At 43.8% G+C, this 19,901-nt stretch overlaps 1 protein-coding gene across 4 annotated transcripts in view; it reads left to right on the top strand.

The window, feature by feature from the left end:
- Positions 1 to 19,901, top strand: part of CUNH6orf89 (chromosome unknown C6orf89 homolog) — a 35,557-nt gene that overhangs the window by 8,174 nt on the left and 7,482 nt on the right. For 3 of the 4 annotated variants that reach the window (XM_025862319.2, XM_025862318.2, XM_025862317.2), the window contains 6 exons: positions 1,970 to 2,177; positions 2,710 to 2,923; positions 14,043 to 14,197; positions 14,330 to 14,469; positions 15,814 to 15,943; positions 18,756 to 18,879. In XM_025862319.2, the coding sequence (XP_025718104.1) occupies positions 1,989 to 2,177; positions 2,710 to 2,923; positions 14,043 to 14,197; positions 14,330 to 14,469; positions 15,814 to 15,943; positions 18,756 to 18,879 (952 nt within the window). In that variant the 5' untranslated portion in view covers positions 1,970 to 1,988. Of the gene's footprint in view, positions 1 to 1,969; positions 2,178 to 2,709; positions 2,924 to 14,042; positions 14,198 to 14,329; positions 14,470 to 15,813; positions 15,944 to 18,755; positions 18,880 to 19,901 lie in introns of those variants that run through there. The other variant, XM_025862320.2, reaches the window with a different exon arrangement.

Below are 19,901 nucleotides of genomic sequence, written 5' to 3'. Positions count from 1 at the left end.
TTTGTATTTCCCTGATAGCTAATGATGTTGAACATTTTTTCATGAATTTATTGGCCATTTGTGTATCATCTTTGGAGAAATGTCTATTCACATCCTTTCCCCATTTTAAAATTGGGCCATCTTTTTATTATTGGTTATAATAATTCTTTATGTACTCTGAATATCAATCTTTCATCAGATATATGGTTTGCAGATATGTTCTACCATTCTGTGGGTTGTCATTTCACTTTCCTAAAAGGTAGCATTTACAGTACAAAAATTGTTAAATTTTAATGTAGTCCAATTTAGTTTTTCTTTTGCTGCTTATGCTTTTGGTGCCATATCTAAGAAACCATTGCCTAATCCAGTGTCATGAAGATTTGTCCCCTGTTTTCTTCTAAGGGTTTATAGTTTTAGTTCTTAAGTTTATGTCTTTGATCCGTTTTGAGTTAATTTTTGTGTATGGTAGGAGGAAGGGTCCTACTTCATTCTTTTGCATGTGGTTATCTAGTTGTCCCAGCACCATTGGTTGAAAATACACATTGTTAAATAGAGTTTACCCATCCTTTTATCTGAACCTTGAAATGAAAGGCTAGATAGCCTATAAAAAACACACTGAGCAAGAGCAAAGACTTTGGGGAAGGGATTTAGCCTCATTAGGTGTGGGGGGTTTCTCCCCTCCCCCAGCCAATTCCTTAAAGTCTAGATTCCCTGCCTATTAATTCACCATTAGAAGTCTGGTTCTGATTTAATTGGTTTGGGTTGAGGCCCTGGTATGAGCGTTCATTAAAAACTCTCTAGGTGATTCTAGTGTGTAGGCACACTTCAAAACTAGTGAACTAAAGGGTTAATAGTCATAAAGAGGACCAAACAGTCCTCCGGAGGCGCTGCTAGAAGGGGAGATAGGCTGAGGTGCTCGCTGGCTGGTGGCACTGCGGGCCTGCTTTTCTCTGCTGAGCTCCAGGACTGTTGTCCTCTGCTCTACAGGTGGCAGCATCTCCTTACTGAAAAAATAGAATTGTACCCTGTCAGTGCTTTTTGGGGTTAGAAGCCCTTTGGGGATGAGGTATGTGAGATAAGAGGACCTCTACATTTAAGGGAAAAAAAGACCAATAGAAGAGAACATAAATCCCAAGCACTATTTTTTCTTCTGTAAGTGAAGGAGAATACTGTTTTGTAGCACAAGAACTCTAAATTTAAATTTAACTGCATTTTTTATTCTACTTCACGACTTTAGTTTTTACTCTTTATTCTGTGGCCACTGTGAAACAATTTGGCTTTGAAGTAACTATGAGAAAAACTGAATTTTGAAATCAAAGATCCTTAGGTCTTTTAAGTATGTAAAATACAAATAAAAGGCTCTTTATTGTCTTAAATCGTATTTGCAGAAAAGCTTGAGGACTGCAGCCTACAAGGTCTGAAGAGTCCCAGTGCCATGGTTTTTGTGTTGCTTGAAATTCTTGCTCTGCCAATAACAGAGTGTATTGGCGTGTTCCCTACAGTAAATCTTGCTTTCAGTGATTAGTTCCTCCTCTTATGTTGCTAAAAGGCGTATCTGATGTAAATGCAAAGAAATAACATCAACAACACTCCATATTGTGTTTCTTTTTTTTTAAGTAAATTACCAGTAGCAGACCTCTTGTGATTAGTTTCAGAAATCATTTTGGTATTAGTGTTTCAGAGTCCCATTAGGGATTTGTTTGTGCTCTAGACTAGTGCTCCTCAAAGTGTTTGGGAACCAGTGCGGGTCTGTAAACCGTTTGTTACCAGCCCACAATTAAGGAACACCTAAAAGCTGTGTAGCACTAACTTGACATTGTCTAGACATAGATTTTGTTTTACAAAAACATTGGCCTGCGGTGGATTAGGAAAAACACAAAGCTGGTCCTGCCCAACAGATGGTCAGGAAGCACTGTTCTAAAGGAAGGAGCTTTGAGGAGGAAGTACTTGAAAGAAACTGTCCTTTTTACATTTATTTTCTTTCTCCCAGGGATTTTGTATTGGAAGACATGGATCTAGCCACCAGTGAGCTCAGCATTTATGACAAACTTTCAGAGACTGTTGATTTGGTGAGACAAACGGGCCATCAGTGTGGCATGTCAGAGAAGGCAATTGAAAAATTTATCCGACAGCTGCTGGAAAAGAATGAACCTCAGAGGGGGCCACCCCAGTACCCTCTCCTCATAGCTATGTATAAGGTAAAAATGTGTTCTGATGTGGAGATACCTTACAGAGCATAAACTTTTCAACTTGCTCCCCAAAAACTACTGTCCACTGATTCTACCACTAAACCTTTTTTCTGTGAATAAATTGGCCTTTGCTCTCGTTACTGTGTGTTACTAGGAAATTTGACTATTTTGTTAAATATCCTAGATGAAAAGCTATATATTTATAGTTAAACTGTATTTGTGTATATTTTAAACTGTATTTGTGTATAATTTTTAATAGCCCCAGGTCGTATGATAGAAGCTTGGTGAGCCTTGCAGTCCTCATAGTTCTCAAACTTTCAGTGTTCTCAGAAGTGAATGTAAAAAAAATAATAATAATAAATAAATAAATAAATAAATAAAATTTTTTTAAAAAAGAAGTGAATGTAAATGGCTTGTTTATGAAAATGGATTAGTTCCTAAGGCACATTGGAAATAATAGAAGAGGTGGGTTTTTTTCTTGGCATTAAAGTATTTTGTTTGCTGGGACAATTATTAATCCTTTCCCTGTCTTTCCTTGTAGGTCCTTGTGACCCTGGGATTAATCTTGCTCACTGCCTACTTTGTGATTCAACCTTTCAGCCCATTACCACCTGAACCGGTGCTTTCTGGAGCTCACACCTGGCGCTCACTCATTCATCACATCCGGCTGATGTCCTTGCCCATTACCAAGAAGTATATGCCAGAAAATAAGGGAGTTCCTCTGCATGGGGGTGATGAAGACAGACCCTTTCCAGGTAGAATGCTTCATTTTACTACTTCAGAGATACAGCTCTCTTGACAGTATGTGATGGGAGAGGAAATAACATATATTGACATATAATGAGAAACACTTTCCCTATTTCGTCTCATTTAATTCTGTGGGGACTGATGGGTTTTATTGTCCCTGTTTTGCAGATTGAGAAACTGAGGCTCAGAGAGATTAAGAAACTTGCCAGAAAAACACTTCTGGGGGAGCCATATTCAAACCCCCCCCAGTGCCAAAGCACACATGGTAGAGAGGAGTGTTTTTGTTTTTAGGAAGGATCTGAATGTGTATTATTCTACCCTTTTCTCCTCTGTGCTCCCTATCCATAATAAGCATTTTAACAAATAACTCTTGATTTCCTGAAAGCATCTGAGTCCAGCTTGCTTTTAACCAGATCCTTTAATAGTCCTTGCCTGTTGGACTAGGTTTTTGTCCCAGTTTGTCACGGTCTTTTAGTTTAGTTTTTTCTCTCTCACAGTGTGCTTATTTAGTGCTCCTAAGTATACAGTTTTGCTAGTAAGTTGAATTTAAAAAGCATTTAAACTTAGTAACGGTGCATCAGTGGCGCCACAGGAATTTCTAGTTTGACGCATCATTTGAGGACTTGCCTTCTGAGATTAACATAACATGATAAGACTTGAAATTTACTTTTTGAGAAACAACGGAGGGGATTTTGTTATTTGGTGGTGGTAATCTTATTTGCCCATATGAAGGAATATGTAAATTAATTTCACAGATGGATTTCAGAACTTTTTATGTAATCATGTTCTGAAACCTTTAGGTTCCAGCATAACTGTTCAGGAAGTATGTTTTCTCTTCAGTGTTGCTTTCAGCAAAAATTTCCTAGTGGAAACTACACTTTATAATGCTCCTATTTAAGCCAAGACCTAATCAGTCATAAAAATGACTTGGATTGAGTCTCCTTTGAAAGCTATTTTTGTACACTTGAGGGAGGAAATTATGGAAAGATTTCCAAAATTATACTAAAATCAGAGGAAGGGACCATTATAAAACAAAAAGCCTTGTGAGGTTTTTTCTTTAATTAGCTCATATATAGAAAGTTTTTAATTCCAGATTTATTGAGAGGGTTGTTTTTGAAATGTCATCAACAAAGGTAAAAAAAAAAAAAAAAGTGACACTTCCAACATCCCTGTCAGGAAGGTCCAGAGCACACGGGGGAAAGATCCAGAGAAACTTGTCAATCAGGCCAGCCTGTACTGCGTCCTCACATGCATTAGCCTCCTTTCCCTTCTTCCTGTCACTGCCTCCCTCAGGGTATCTTCTGTTCTTTGGCTCACAGAGATGCAGTGTTTAACACCAAGTTGATGGCAGTTACTTTTTTTCTCCCCATCCTGTAAGGAAAATTTCCACAGGCTATTGAATTAAGAAGTGAGCATCGTTGGACCATGATTGCTTATTCTCTAAGTCAGAGTCTAGTAATTCAAGAAACCATAGCATCTCATCCACAAGCCTAACTATTGGGTCCACTCCAAATGAATATTTTGCCTTGCAGATGGAAATAAAATGAGTCCTTGGAGCTCAGTTGTAAAGAGAGAGCATTGAAAGGGTGTGGTTTTAGCTCTCTAATGTTGTTGACTCTATTAAAGTGCTGCTTTTACTTGTAAATGTGGATATTGATGCACCATATTTTCCTGTGTGTGATCATTCTGGGAAGCTGTGGCCATGTAAAACGAACAGCGTATTGCATAGCATTTGGAAGGAAACTTTAGAATGCATAATATTATAAGGGGTAAATGGAAACATATTGGGGAGAATTAGGTACAAGAAATAGGAACTGCTGGGCCCGTAAGAGGGCTAGAAAAGGAAAAAATGAAAGTTATCGTTCCTAATGTCGTCGTACCAAAAAGACAGCTGCCTTTTATTCAGGATTACTTAGTGATACTTTTTTTTTTTTTTTTAAGATTTTTAAAAATTTCTTTGACAGAGACAGTGAGAGAGGGAGCACAAGCAGGGGGAATGGAAGAGGGAGAAGCAGGCTTCCTGCTGAGCAGGGAGCCCAATGCGGGGCTGGATCCCAGGACTCTAACGACTGAGCCACCCAGGCGCCCCAACTTAGTGATACCTTTAAAGTAAATGTAGAGAGAAATGGCATGGCAGATTCGGCTCCCTGAAGGAAAGCCCACAAGTATATTGGGGCTGGCCTGTCTAACTTGTCACCCGTCCCCGCCTCCCCCCCACCCCCACTCCAGCACCTTGGGAATGACCAAGGGCAAATGTGGGAGCAGTGCTGATGTACCTGAGGCACTGCCACCAATGGTGCTACGTTTCCTCCTGACCTCTGGTACTTTTTCCTCTTGACTCCACCCAGGGAACAAAAGGCAACAGAAGTGGGGTTCTTTTTCTAGGTTCTAGCCTTGGATAGGAAACCCTGCTCCTGAATCCTCTTGATGAGAAGAACGAAGTGACTCTCTAGTGACTCACGTCAACCTCCCACTCTGCAGCAGAAAATAAATAAGCTGACACTTACTTAGTACTTAGCGGATTGCCAGGCCCTGTTCAAAGGGTTTTCCATATATTGTCTCATTTAATCTTCACGATATCCCAGTGAGGTAAGTTCTGGTTTTATGCCTGTTTTAAAGATGGAGACGCCGAGGTACAGTGACATTGGGTCACTTGCCCAAGGTCCCAAGGCTAGTGAGTCATAGGATCAGGATTTGACCCCAGGCATCCTATCCTCAGAGTCTGATCTCTTAGCTTCTGCTGGGAGTAGTGTGTAGCCTTATAGTATGCCTGAAGACTCTAGCTTTAAGTTTGATTTTGGGGGAAAAAAACACTTGATTTTGGAGTTCTTCACTCTCAGCTCCCTAGTGCCTAGAACAAGGTTTTGCAGCTGGTACTACAGATCCAAAGATAAGCCAAGCTCTTGGCCCTTTAGAATTTTCCCGATCTGGTCTTTTCCTAGGCATTCAGCCCAGCTCATCTTCCTGGTCTGCACCTTTATGGGTAATATTTGACTTGTTATTTGATTAAGTCCTTTATCTTATTAACCCATAGTTTTCCCTTTGCAATCACATTCTTAGTTCTTGTTTCCCCCCCAGCCTCCTATCTTTATACCCACTTTGATCTTACCAGCCATACTCTTGGCTTTCACCCTTCCATGGCATCACTGAGTCTTAGAGCTAAAAAGGAACTTTAGTGTTGATCTAATGCATAGCCCCATTTTATAAAGAGGAAATGGAGGGCAGGAGAAGTGAAGTAACTTGCTTACCCAGCTAAAAATACCAAACTGGCACTTGAACCTTTGTTTCTTAACTCTAGTCTAGTGTTCTTTCCATCACACCACACATACTGCCTGCGGTTTCTGCCCTCAGCCAAGCCAGGCTCCCTCATGTTAGGCCCAATTACTTTGTTTACTTCAGGCATCTGTAATTTTTTTTTTAATTTTATTTTTAAGTAATCTCTACATGCAACATGGGGCTCAAACCCACAACCCTGAGTCACACGCTGTACGGACTGAGCCAGCCAGGCACCCCTAGGCATCTATAATTTTTAACTGTGACACCCATTTATACTGAGGAGGCCTGGAATAGTTCCCATCTACAATGAGAAAATGTATCTCTTGATCTGTACTGCATAACTGGAACTTCATGAATCCGTGAACTTTCAAGGGAAGGTTGAAGTAGATCCAGCAACATCAAGGAGTTTTGAGAATAGTAGATCATTCATGGACTTAGAACTAAGGACCTAATCAGAGTCTAGGCCAGTGCCCAAAGATGAAATGCTCGGACCTCAGGAAATGTCCTATTCTTTTATTTGCAAATAAAATTTGAGGTGATAATAGCAACTGTGTCAAGCACTTACTGGATATCAGGCCCTGTGCCATGTACTGGGCCGTGTATTTCCTCAGTAGTCACAGCAATCAGAGTGGTTACCGTTTTTATGTCCATTTCAAAGATGAGACTGGTGTGCCAGGGGATTGACTATTCTAAAGTCTCACAGTTAGAAACCATGTTTTTAAATTGAAGTGTAGTCGACACACAATATTACCCCAGTTTTAGGTGGGCAGCACAGTAATGAGACAAGTCTGTATGTCATGCTGCTCTCCCCACAAGGGTAGCTACCATCTCTCACCATACAGTGTGCTGTTACAGTACCACTGACTGCATTCCCTAAGCTGTACCTTTCATCTCTGTGACTCATTCATTGCATAACTGAAAGCCTGTGCCTCCCAGGCCCCTTCACCCATTTTGCCCATCCCTCCTCACCCCCCTTCCCTCTGGCAACCATCAGTTTGTTCTCTGTATTTATGGGTCTCTTGCTGCTTTTTTTGTTTTGTTTTTTAGATTCCACATGTAAGTGAAATCATACAGTATTCATATTTGCCTGATTTATTTCACTTAGCATAACATATCTTCTATGTTCATCTGTGTTGTCACAAATGGCAAGATCTCATTCTTTTTTGTGACTGAGTAATATTCCTCTGTGTGTGTGTGTGTGTGTGTGTGTGTGTGTGTGTGTGTGTGTGTGTAACATGTAGGAGAGATCAAAAGTAGCTCTCCCTCTTGAAGTTTGGCTCCCCTAATTCAGATGGATGGCATAGGCTACCCCATTCCAGTGATCCATTTTCCCTCATCATTTCCCTTCTTTCTTTGCTGGCCGCCAGCCTGGCCAGTGTCTCTGCCCCTGTCAGGTACCTCTCCAGAGGCCTGCCTTCTAAGATGACTGAACTCTACATTTTGTAGTTGATATTCTCAGCTTAAGTTTTCATGGTCTCCAACGACATTTTTATTTGGAAAATACATTAAGACACATACAGAGACACAATAAAGAGGTATAAGATTTTTATTTTTAAAAATACAGTTTTGATTAAGAAACTTCTCGGGGCACCTGGGTGGCTCAGTCGTTAAGCGTCTGCCTTCGGCTCAGATCATGATCCCAGGGTCCTGCGATCAAGCCCCACATCGGGCTCCCTGCTCCGCGGGAAGCCTGCTTCTCCCTCTCCCACTGCTTGTGTTCCCTCTCTTGCTGTGTCTCTCTCTGTCAAATAAATAAATAAAATCTTTAAAAAAAAGGAAAAAAACTTATCTCAATTCCTCTAACTCCTCCACCCAACCAACCATTGTTTATAATTTGATAAACATACTTCTGAATTTTTCCATGGCTATACAGATAGATATACTTAACATATATAAATATATTTTGGTACATGCACACAGAAGAAGGGTTTATGTACATACTTCCGTCTAGTACCACAGGTTGGGTGGCTTAATATGATCAGAAATTCATCCTCTCACAGTTCTGTAGGCTTGAAGGCCAAAATCAAGATGTTAGTAAGGCTCTATTCCCTCCAGGGAAGATTCTTGTTTGCCTCTTCCAGCTTTTGGTGGTTGCCAGCAATCCATGGTGTTCCCTAGCTGTGGTAAATTAACCCCATCTCTGCGCCCATCTTGACATGGCCATTTTTCCTCTGTGTGTCTTTGTGTGGTCCTCTCATCTTCATAGAGGGATACCATTTAGAGTAGATTTAAGGCCCACCTTACTTCAGTGTGACTTCATCTTAATTAGTTGCATCTGCAAAGACCCTATTTCCAATTGTTTTTATGTTCTCACATTCCAGAAGGACTTGAATTTTGGGGGGGACCCTGTTCAACCCAGTATATATACGTTTCCAGATTTTATACTCTTCCATTCTGTGAATATTCCATAATATAAGTTTCTAGGGAGGTTTTTTTTTTGGTTCTTTTTTTTTGCTATTATAAAAAATGCACCTGGGACATTCAGATATACATATCTTTATATACATGTACTATTATTTCTTTAAGAGATTCTTAGAAGTAGAACAGCTGGGTCAAAGGGCAGGCACGTTTTAAATTTGAATAAATACTACCCAAATTGTCTTCATAAACTTTTAGCAATGTATACTTTCATTAACAACATATATGGGGGGAGGTGCCTGGGTGGCTCAGATGGTTAAGCGTCTGCCTTCAGCTCAGATAATGATCCCGGGGTCCTGGGATCGAGCCCTGCATCGGGCTCCCTGCTCGGCGGGAAGCCTGCTTCTCCCTCTCCCACTCCCCCTGCTTGTGTTCCCTCTCTCGCTGTGTCTCTCTCTGTCATAATAAATAATAATAAATCTTAAAAAAAAAAAAGGAATGCTAGAACTTTAGCACTGTGCTCGGAGGCCATTTTTTTAATTAACAAACTACTTGTTGAGCAGTTTTGGGTTCACAACAAAATTAAGCAGAAAGTACAGAGAGTTCCCATATACCGCTGTCCCCACAAATGCATAACCTCCTTGGGAGCCACTCTAAACAGCAAAATCACCAATAAAAATATAAAAAAGTGTAGCACCAAATAGACGGTGCAAAGGACAGTCGTTTACAGTTTGAGAGGTGAAACAAAAAGGCCAAGTGTCACCTTCTTCACCTCAGCTCGGCTTTGCCACTCTGCATGGCTGGGGATGCCTGCAAAAGCACCACAAGAATAAATAAACGTCAGGGAGTAGGCAGATTCACAGATGGGAATCTGTACATAGTGAGGATCCACTGTACTCTTAATTACAGTAGCTTTATAGAATGCTACTGTGTTCTTACACCTAGAAGAGCAAGTGCCTCATTATTTTTTCAAGAATTTATTTTCTTAAAGTGCAATAATAGACAAATAGCCCAATTAAAAATAGGCAAAAGATTTGAATAGACATTCCTCCAAGAAAGATAGGCAGATGACAGGAACGTAAAATAGTGCAGCTGCTTTGGAAAACAGTTTGGCAGTTGCTCAGAAAATTAAACACAGAGTTACCAAATGACCTAGTCATTCCACTCCTAGGTATGTACACAGAAGAATTGAAAACACATGTCCACACAAACACTTGTATGCAAATATTCATAGGAGCATTGTCCATGATAGCCCCAAAGTAGAAATGTCCAGCAACATATGAATGAATAAACAAAACGTAGTATATCCACATAATGAATATTACTTGGCAATAGAAAGGAAAGTCAACTGATAAGCACTGTAACATGGATGAACCTTGAAAACATTAGGCTAAATTAAAGAAGCCAGACACAAATGACCGTATATTGCACAATTCCATTTATTTGAAATACCAGAATAGGCAAATCCATGGAGACTGAAAGATTAGTGGTTGCTCAGGGCTGGCAGGAGAGGGGTTAGAATGGGAAAAGTGTCTAATAGGTATAGGGTTTCTTTTTAGGGTGATGAAAATGTTTTAAAATTGGATAATAGCGATAGTTACTACAATTCTGTGAATACACTAAAAGCCACTGAATTACACAGTTTATTTTTTAAAGATTTATTAATTTGAGAGAGTGCGTGAGTGGCGGGGGGAGGTGCGGAGGGAGAGGGAGAATCAAGCACACTCCCCTCTGAGCACGGAGCCTGTCTTGGGGCTGGGGGCTCGATCCCAGGACCCTGAGATCGAAATCAAGAGTCAGCCGCTTAACCGACTGAGCCACCCAGGTGCCCCTGAATTGTACACTTTAAATGAATGAATTTTATGGTCTAGGAATTAAATCTCAGTGAAGCTGAGGTTTTTTGTTAATATTTTATCTACACAGAGACAGCAGAATAATGCCCTTTCCCTCCGGTCCTTCCCTCTTCACGCCCAGCATTGTAAAGAGCTCGAGCCGTCCAGTGACCCGTGAGCAGTCAGGGGTGAGGGTCCTCAGGTCCACCATCTGCCCAGGGTCTGTGACATAGGCTCTTCCTGTATTGTCCAATGGTATCTGGGCCCGAGGGGGCGTGTCCTCCATAGATTTGAAGCAGCGACCAGACTTTGTAAGTCATTTGTTATAACCAAGGATGCCTCTGGCCCTGAAATTATTTCCAGAGTTAATTTGGGCAGGGGGTGGATTATTGCCTGTTGCTGTTCTCACACATTTCCTCTTCTAGATAACCTTCAGAATGAGATTGTCACAGCCCCACCCCACCCCTACCTTCACCAGTAGGAACTCTGATGGGAGACTCTCCAAGTTCTGCTCACTTTATCTTTGGGTAGACTTGGCCTCTTTTTAATATTTAGTCTTCCCATCCAGGATCACGGTATGATATGTTTATTTATTCAAGTCTTATTTTATGTCCTCCAGTCAAATTCTGTAGTTCTACCTTTCTTGTGAAGCTTCCTGCTAGTAATGAATGAGGCCATTTCCATTTCAGTTTTGCAGTGACTAGCTAGGAGAGGAAGGGGTCATTGGTGTTCATGTGTCTAGATGTGTGTACCTTACATTCTGCCACCTCATTGAATCCTCTGGGTAGTACTCTAGTCTCTCTTTCTCTTTCCTGATTTTTCCTTCCCAGGGTTTTCTTCCTCCGCCTCCTTTTCAGGGCACCTCTACCTGGAAATCCCAGGAGTGTCTAAAGCTCAGAATAAAACCGAAATTCAATAAATCACAGCTAAAATGATCTCTCTGTGCTCTTAGGTTCAGAACCGCTCACTGCTAGCCCCTAGCCCTTAAAGCACCTTTTTATACCTTAAGATGCCCCCTTCTCCTGACACTTGACTCTTACCTCCTGGAGAAATTGCCATAATTAACTGACTCAGTTGGAATAGGACACATGCCTGCAGGAACATGTCATGATCAGTCTGCAGGTCTCCAGCATCCACTGTGTCCGGGTCCCCTTAGGCGAGGCGTGCTTGGGCAATCTCAGCACACAGCATTCTTTAGATCTGTAGGTTGTGCCGTCACTGCCTCAGTTTACCTCTCATTATATGTCACCTCTCATCATGGTACAACCCCTGCCCCCCAAAAAAGGACAAAAACAAAGTACAACCCAGTCTTCCTCTTCCCAGCCTCTCTCTTCTCGGACAGTCTAGTCACAGCCCAGAATAGCCTTCCTAAAGCATTGGAAACCACTACCCAAAGGCCTTTGCCGGTTTCTTGTTTTGCTCAGAGTCAGAAGTGCTTCACGCCCTGGAGCCCTCCTCACAGCCATCCTACTTTTCGTTTCTACTGCCACCTGCTCTGTGCTCTTCCCACCACACTCTGGTGCCTTGGTTACTGCTCTCGCCCCTCACTCTCCGCTTGCCCATCTGTAATGGGAGAAGAGCGCTGCCTCCTCAATAATCATATAGTAAAAAGTAAATGACAGAGCATGTGAACATGACCAGCCCAGGGCCTGGCATTTAGCACGTCGATGTCCTTTCCCCTTCCTTCCATAGAACTCCCTCACAAGGACTTTGGAAACTGAAATACTATATAATTGTAACATACTGTTATGATTACTTATGCCTCATTGTATGTCCATTACCCAAAGTGCTTGTATTTGGGCAAGAAGTAATCGTATTTGACCTCTAATTAGGAACATTTGAAAATATCCCAGAAGAGGGGCACCTGGGTGGCTCAGTTGGTTAGGCGTCCGACTCTCAATTTTCGCTCAGGCCATGATCTCAGGGTCGTGAGATTGAGCCCTGCATCGGGTTCTGTGCTGGGCATGGAGCCTGCTTAAGATTCTTTCCCTCTCCCTCTGCCCCCGCCTCCCATTCATGATCTCTCTCTACCCCCTTCTATCTCAAAAAAAAAAAAAAAAAAAAAAATCCCAGAAGAAAAAGGCATAACTTCGCAGCCTCGGGGTGCCACAGGAGGATTCCTGGCTGTCCCTGGAGGCCCCTGGCAGGATAAGGAGGCAGCAGAGGGTCCCCTGGCTGGCAGTCTGCCCACAACGGAGGCACGTGAGGAGGGGAGGTGGCAGCTGCCTCAAGGAAACAGGTTCTGTCTGCAAGAGATGGAGGGCATTTGGAGGGTGCGCAGGAGACAAGCTAAGAACAAATGCAGTCCTTCCCTGGTGGGGATTTCCTCCGCCCCACTACTGTTGCCTTAAGAAAAGAAGGAAAAGGCACTTGCTGTCAACTGCAGCAAATGTTTTGTGGTTAGGAGTCAGTTTCCAAGTGTGTTGATTGGTTCAGAGAATTGACTTAATTTCAGCCACATTTGGTGGTCTGTTTGTCTTTTGTTCTAGGCTTTCTCCCGATTTGGTTTCCACTGGGTTTTAATCAGAAACCATCTGTGAAAATTTTGGATCCAAATTAGAGTTTATCATAAGCACATATCTCAGAGAACACAGATGAAACCCAGAGTGGAACAGAAAGCAAACAAGAAGTAATGCAATAACATTAGAAACAGAATGGTGTCAGAGGGAAGGAACAGAGGGAAACTGAGAAGGGCTGCATCCAGAGAGCGAGCCAACTCTTCAGCAGAGGACCTGCGAGAGAAGGGGTTGGCGAGGCAACTAGCACTCACATCAGGGACTGGTCGGCCATTCTTCCCCCTGCAGCCCTGGGGGGGGAGACACCATGGTTAGTGGGCCCTACCCACTTCTGAGCTGGGACAGAGCACTCTTTTTGTTTGTTTGTTTAAGATTTATTTATTTATTTGGGAGAGAGAGAGCCCAAAAGCGGGGTGCAGGGGGCAGGAGCAGAGCGAGAGAGAGTATCTCAGGCAGACTCCCCGCTGAGCTCAGAGCCCATCTGGGCCTGATCCTATGACCCCGAGATCATGATCTGAGCCAAAACCAAGAGTCCCAAGCTTAACCAACTGTGCCACCCAGGTGCCCCACAGAGCACTTAGTGGGCACGTGCAATTCACTTTACACCAGAGATGGGCCCATGAGAAGTCCTATCTCCTCTCCATCTTTTCCCGCCCCTCTTTCCCAGAGTCATCCTGGCCTCCACTTGGAGACAACACACAGTGGGGCTCATCACTGGTGGTGGGACCACCCTTTCTGCCTGCCCCTCCCCCATGTGCTGTAGACTTTCAGACGTCTGGGTCACGGATTAGAAAACAGTGGGACAGCTCTATCTCCATCCCCAGGTTGCTGAATATCTTCTCCAACTGGTTGACGTAGTTGATTTGACTTAGGAGATACTTATACATATTAAAAGATATTTTCCATGAAGTGTAGAAGAATATACAGAAGAACATACCTTTCCTGCCCACCCCTATCCCCTGTGCCCTCTACACCCTCCTCAGAGGGTGTACTTATTTCATATGTACCTTTTCGGAGGTCACCAGTGCTGATCATTGTCAGCTTTTAAAAATCATTGTATCTTTCCTTTTTACTTTCATTGCTGAGGCTGAGGGTTTACCCGCTGTGTTCTGTATCTGCCTTCTCCATATCCCTTCCTCTTACAGACTTTGACCCTTGGTGGACAAACAACTGTGAGCAGAATGAGTCAGACCCCATCCCTGCCAACTGCACTGGCTGTGCCCAGAAATTACCCCTCAAGGTAATGCTCCTGGAAGATACCCCGAAGAAATTTGAGAGACTTCATCCTCTGGTGATCAAGGTGAGCAAGAAGCCTGATTCTCCCACTGATAGGTTATCTGTTTAATGGCTTGCAAGCATCAGGCTCTGTGACATTCCTGAGAGGGAATCCTGTGTTGGTTTTTGTCTTGCTTTTGTTTTCTGCCTTGCCAAGACGGGACAGCTCTTGTTGTCAGAAGAGTTTCAGCATTTCCTGTGCCAGTACCCTGAGGTAACGGAAGGCTTCAGCGAAGCGTTTTTCAGCAAGTGGTGGCGCTGCTTTCCCGAACGGTGGTTCCCATTTCCTTATCCATGGTGAGTGTGGAAAAGGGCACTTAGCCTGCATGTGGTAGAAACCGGGCAGACCAAGTGTGAGAACAATACTAGCTACCACTGAGACCCTCCCCTGCCTTGCACTGGGTAGGCACTCTTCAAGTCAAATGGTAGGACCTCACTGTTGAAAAATCAGCCATGAGTTGAAGAGGTGTCTCAAGAGGGCTGTCACCATAAGTGGACACTGAGATTGCCTGATAGCATCATAATTTATTTCTGAGGACATGTTTAACATTTGTGTTTGTGCAAAATGCATCCTGAGTGTTGAGGGCTAAAGAGAAAGCATGAAGAATAGAAGGGAAACTTCATTTCCTGGCACTTGTTTGTGCCAGGCTGTGTGCCTTAGTGGTCAGTGTCTGTTTCTCACTGGTGATGCTCATAATAGCTGTAGGAAGTAGGAATTATCATTGTCATTTTTCAGATCAGAAAAGTGGGAATCAGAGAGGTTAAGTACCTTGCTTAAGGTCACCCAGCCAGGATTGAAACTCAGGTCTGTCTCCCTCTTCCTCCCTGTGTCCTGTAGAAGACATGGTCAGGGCGTGTGGGTGGCTCAGTCGGTTAAGCGTCCAACTCTTGATTTTGGCTCAGGTCGTGATCTCAGGGTCATGAGATTGAGCCTCCCATCAGGTTCTGTGTTCATCCAGGGAGTCTGCTCTTCTCCCTCTGCCCCTCCCCCGGTCACACTCACTCTCTCTAAAAAAAATAAATAAAAGGAAAACATGGTCCATTTTTGGGGTGAAGGTTGCTCTCCAGAAAAAAAGAAGGAAAGCCAGTTTCCATCTAGAACCATTCCAAAAGAGAATTAAAATTGCTTTTTTGGTCTTTTTGTTAGATAATTTCTCAGTGCTTCTGTCTTTTTTAAAATTTGCCATTTATTTGCCTGATCAAATACTCTGGTTTAACTAGTTAGGCTTCCCATTGCATGCAATACCGCCTTAGAAGAAAGTTCATGATTTTTGCCTCCTCCTCCTCCCTTCTGTTCTCCCGCCTGGCCTGCTGTTAGTTACTTCAGTCTCTTTTCCAAGATAGAATGAATGGACCGTTTCTTTCCTTCCTCTATATGTTGTTTTAGCTGGATTTTATAAACACCCCACCCACATGTACAAATTATTGGCTGTGGAGTTATGTGTGTACGTGTGCATGTCACAATTAATTGATTTGGCATGACTGTTATTCATGAACCTAATACTTAAGATACTGTCCTGATATTTTTCCTGTTTACCCACCGCCCACAGTTTTCCCACCCTTGCTTAGCTCCCTGTTAGTCATGGAGATAGAAGCTGGCTTGCCCAGCTGAATTGCTTTTGTCTCTTTCAAATTTTACAGGAGAAGACCTCTAAACAGAGCACATATTTTACGCGAGCTTTTTCCTGTTTTCACCTACCTGCCATTTCCAAAAGATGCCTCCTTAAGAAAGTGCTTCCTTCTTCAGCCGGAACCTATTGTGGGTAGTAAGGTAGGACATTTTGAGAGGACTTGGGTCTAGAATTCTCCTCTTTTGGCACCTGGGCTGATGTCATAATCCCTTCCTTCCCTGCATGTCAACTCAGAAAGTGAATTGAAGGGACACCCACATAATCTACAGTTCTCTCCTCCTGTTGCTAGCCAGGAGACCTGCAGTGGCCCACCCTTCCACAGAGGCATGCTTACAGAAAGTCTCGTTACTTTGCAGATCTGTTTCCTGCCCTTGACACCTGAGGTCAAGCTCCTTTTCTACATTAGGAAGTAAAGTCCTGAAATTTAAAGGGACCCAAGCGTGCAGTTAGTCTGACTTCCCCACCTCAAAGTAGACAGCAGGCAAGCTATAAATGAGCAGCCCATCTTACTCATTTTGTGGATAGGGCACTGAGCTCCAGAGAGAGTGAATGATTTGCCCAAGGACACAGCAAGTTAATAGGAGGGCTCTACCCACCCCACCACCAACCCGCATTCCAGGTTACCTTTCCCCAGAAATAAACAAAGGAGAAACTTCAGGTGGAGAACTGGGAAAGCAAAAAGCTTGAGAGGTTTGGGGATAAAAGGGTTGCCGGGATGTGCCCGAGGCAGGCAGACCAGTTTGGGTAGCAACACTTAATCCTCGGCCAAGTACCCAGAGCCCACATTTACGTCTCTGGGGCCAGTGGACTGAGTCAAGCTGTTCTATGTTGTGTCTGTTTACTTTTCTCTGAATTGCTCTCCTGTTGAGTCTCATTCCTGAGGAAGGGTTTTGAGTTTAGATTGGTTTGGAAGAATTAATAGGATGAAATTTCCCAAACTATGACCCTTACCAACTTCGGGTTGTGTTTTCAGCCTCCCAGTACTATTGTTTGGCTCCAAATTTGCTGAATCGTGGTAAAGGAATTTCAAAGCCTATAAAAACCAATCATTTTGTCTAGAAGTAAGAACTTCTGTCTGCCAGCAGTAGGGTGGAGGTGCTGGGCTTGTGCCTCAGATTTTAAAGAAGTTTATTCTGCTGTCCCCGGCTAGAGCTCAGGGCCCTGGTATGATTTCATCTTCATAATGATGATATAATTCTGGGCGAGAGCTTTTGTCTTTATCTTGGTTTTCCCACTTGAATCTGAAGTTAATTTCACCAGTCTGCTTAACAGGAACACCGAGGATCCCAGCCAGAAGGTAGATACCAAGTTACTCAGACGCCTATCAGAGTCATCTTGTGGTTCTCAAGCATGTTTTGGGAAGGGGAGTGATCCAAATAGGCAAACATCCTGAGAGTCTGGTTTCTTAGAGCATCTGCTCCCCACCCTGGCCCAGGCTCTCCTTTCTCGACAGCCTTGTTACTCCACCCTGTTGTTCACATCCCTGGGCCCTAGAGCCCGGTAAAGTCATATGTCTGTGGGACAGCCTTGGGATAGAAAATAAGCAATGGGGACCCGATTGTAAGAGGCACTGGGGAAAGAGGTGGGGGCCGGCTCCCAGACCCACACCACCCAGTCCACAGGGTCACCTGAGGCTGGCCTGCTCCATCCCGTTGTCTGTTTCTTCCTCTCCTGGGGGTAGAGGCACATGGTCCCGCCCCCTCTCAGGCCTGGATGAAAAAGAGCTACATCCACTGGGTTTTGGTGTCCTGGGATTTCTTCAAGACTGCAGGTGTCAGGGCCTCTGCCAGTCAGTCATAAACCGCTAGTCCTTCTTAGTCCTCCTTCTGTCACGACACTGGCAGTTGAATGGCTCTAGTGTTGCCATGGAAACAGCATCCTGGCCAGGACCTGTGGGAGCAACAGAGAGACCAGGGTTGGGGACAGGAGAAGATAGGGCCCAGACCAAAGCTCTGGAGGGACCCAGTGCCCTGGAGGGCAAACCAGGACATGGCCGGGGGAGCCGGCCTTCAGACCCTTGTGTTATGTGGGCATAGAAAGGCTTTTCCTGGAGGGGACAGGGAGGAGAGGCCCTAAAGGTTTTCTCTCACCATCTAGGTTGGAAGAAAAGCCTGAGCAAGACCAGCCCAGCCTCTCCCTTTGCCCCTACTCCCTGCCTACCCCAAGACCAGGGTTTGCAGCCGGACCTGGCACAGAGCGTGTTGCACTCTGCGCGTTGGTGGCAGTAGTCTGCTCTCCCAAGTGCAGTCGCTACTGTGGGGGCGTAGAGCCTGGCTGCCTTCTTAGGGTTCGAAATCTAAGGCCATTCTTACTGTCATTAGTTTTTCATCAGTAGTGTGATATATCTGTTCACCCGGATCTTGCCCAAAAGTGTGAACTTGAACTTCCTTCTGTTCAGTTCTCCTCCAAACCCTGGCAGCAAGAAGCACTATTCCATGGAACATTGCCCAAAGGAAATGCAGGCCATCTATTTCTCTGAAAAGTCTGGATCCAACCAGACCCTCGGAAGATCATATACTTAGACCACTATGTGTTGGCCTCTCCTAGACGTCGGTTAAATTGTACATAGATGATTTGCCTTCAGCCTCCTTTGGAGCTGTGGCTAGAAATAGCCGTGAGTTATGAAGCTCATGCTAGATCTGCGTTAGGGCTGGGGCTGAGGAAGTCTCCCACTAAATCACAGTGTCTCTTTAGGAGAACCCACAGAAGAGATCTCAGTACCAGGAGATAGGGACACTGAGTCCCTGGTCTCAGTACCAGGAGATGCCAGGTTTAGGAGAATCTAGTTGGTTTTTGTCCATTGGGCATAATTGCGAATTGTGTCATTGGTTCTCTTTTCCTTTTTGCTTAGGCAAAAGTCAGAGCCATATATATATTTTTGTATGCTAATCTCCCATGCCACTGGTTTTTATTTTGTTTCCCTTTTCTTCTCCCTTGTTTTTTTTCCTCCAGATGCATAGGATGCATGACCTGTTTATCATTGGCAGTGGTGAGGCCATGTTGCAGCTCATCCCTCCCACCCAATGCCGAAGACACTGCCAGTCAGTGGCGATGCCACTAGAGCCAGGGGATATTGGTAGGTGGGGCCCCCAGGGGGCAAGGTCAGTCACAAGATCTTTGTAGTTTTCAACTCAAAAACTATTGTGAGAATTAAGTATTGTCTTCACAAAGTTTCAATTAAGTAGAGTCAAAAATAGGCTTCTTTTATGGGCAGAGTCAATATTTATGCTTAGGTGGAACAATATGCTAAGGAGGAAATGTAGCACAGAGAAATGCCTCATTGTATATACATTTAGAATGCATGATGTGTCCATCGGTCTTAAAAGTTTCCAGTTAGAAGGCATTATGGAAAATACTTGGAGCAATCCTTTATTTTTCAGATGAGGAGGTTGAGACCCAGAGAGGAGAGCTGACTACCCCAAGTCCCCATCAGCTAGGCAAAGCATTAAGCTTTGTGTCCCCTGCAACAGAATCAGGCCGGGGAGGTACAATTCTAGATTCGAGGAAACGCTTTTTCTGCCTGTTTTGCTCATAAAACAGCGCAAGCAGTATGCAAGGGCAACAGCCCCGTGGGGAAGTATTACCTTCCGTGTGGGTCCCACAGCCGGGGCCCCGCCCATAGTCATGACTCACCCTTGGCTCCATGATATCCCAACTGTGGCCTGTTCTGTGCATTAGAGTCTAAAAGCCTATTCCAAAAAAGCAGGTTTGAATCAACTGCTGTCCATAGCGATCAGTTTGACAGTAGAGTTTTCTTGGCAGTAGCAAATACCAAGTGTTACTATTGCCCTCTGTGTTTTTTCTGCCTCATGAAGCCTAGGGGAAGCCTAGCGCCCCTGACAAGAGTCCAGGCTGGTCTTCCTAACTGATTTCTTTTAATTTTACCTCTTCAGAAGACCCTGGTCGCTGGAAACCTTTCCCCTCGTTTGGAAGTAGGGTCCAGACTGCAAATTCTGACAAGCGTTAATCCACATTACATAACTTTTTTCAGTTTAGAAATGAAAAGAATGCACAAATTAAGCATTAACTGATAATGGAGCGCAGCTGGCCTGGCCCTTGGGAATTACTGCAAAAAAGAGGACTTTTGTGTAGAAATTG

The sequence above is a fragment of the Callorhinus ursinus genome, unplaced genomic scaffold (genome assembly GCF_003265705.2).
Source record: "Callorhinus ursinus isolate GAN/ISIS: 27379988/994484 unplaced genomic scaffold, GSC_fseal_2.0 scaffold59, whole genome shotgun sequence".
NCBI classification, from domain to species: domain Eukaryota; kingdom Metazoa; phylum Chordata; class Mammalia; order Carnivora; family Otariidae; genus Callorhinus; species Callorhinus ursinus.
Note: the sequence above shows the minus strand (reverse complement) of the source record. Positions and strands in the feature narration are given on the sequence as shown.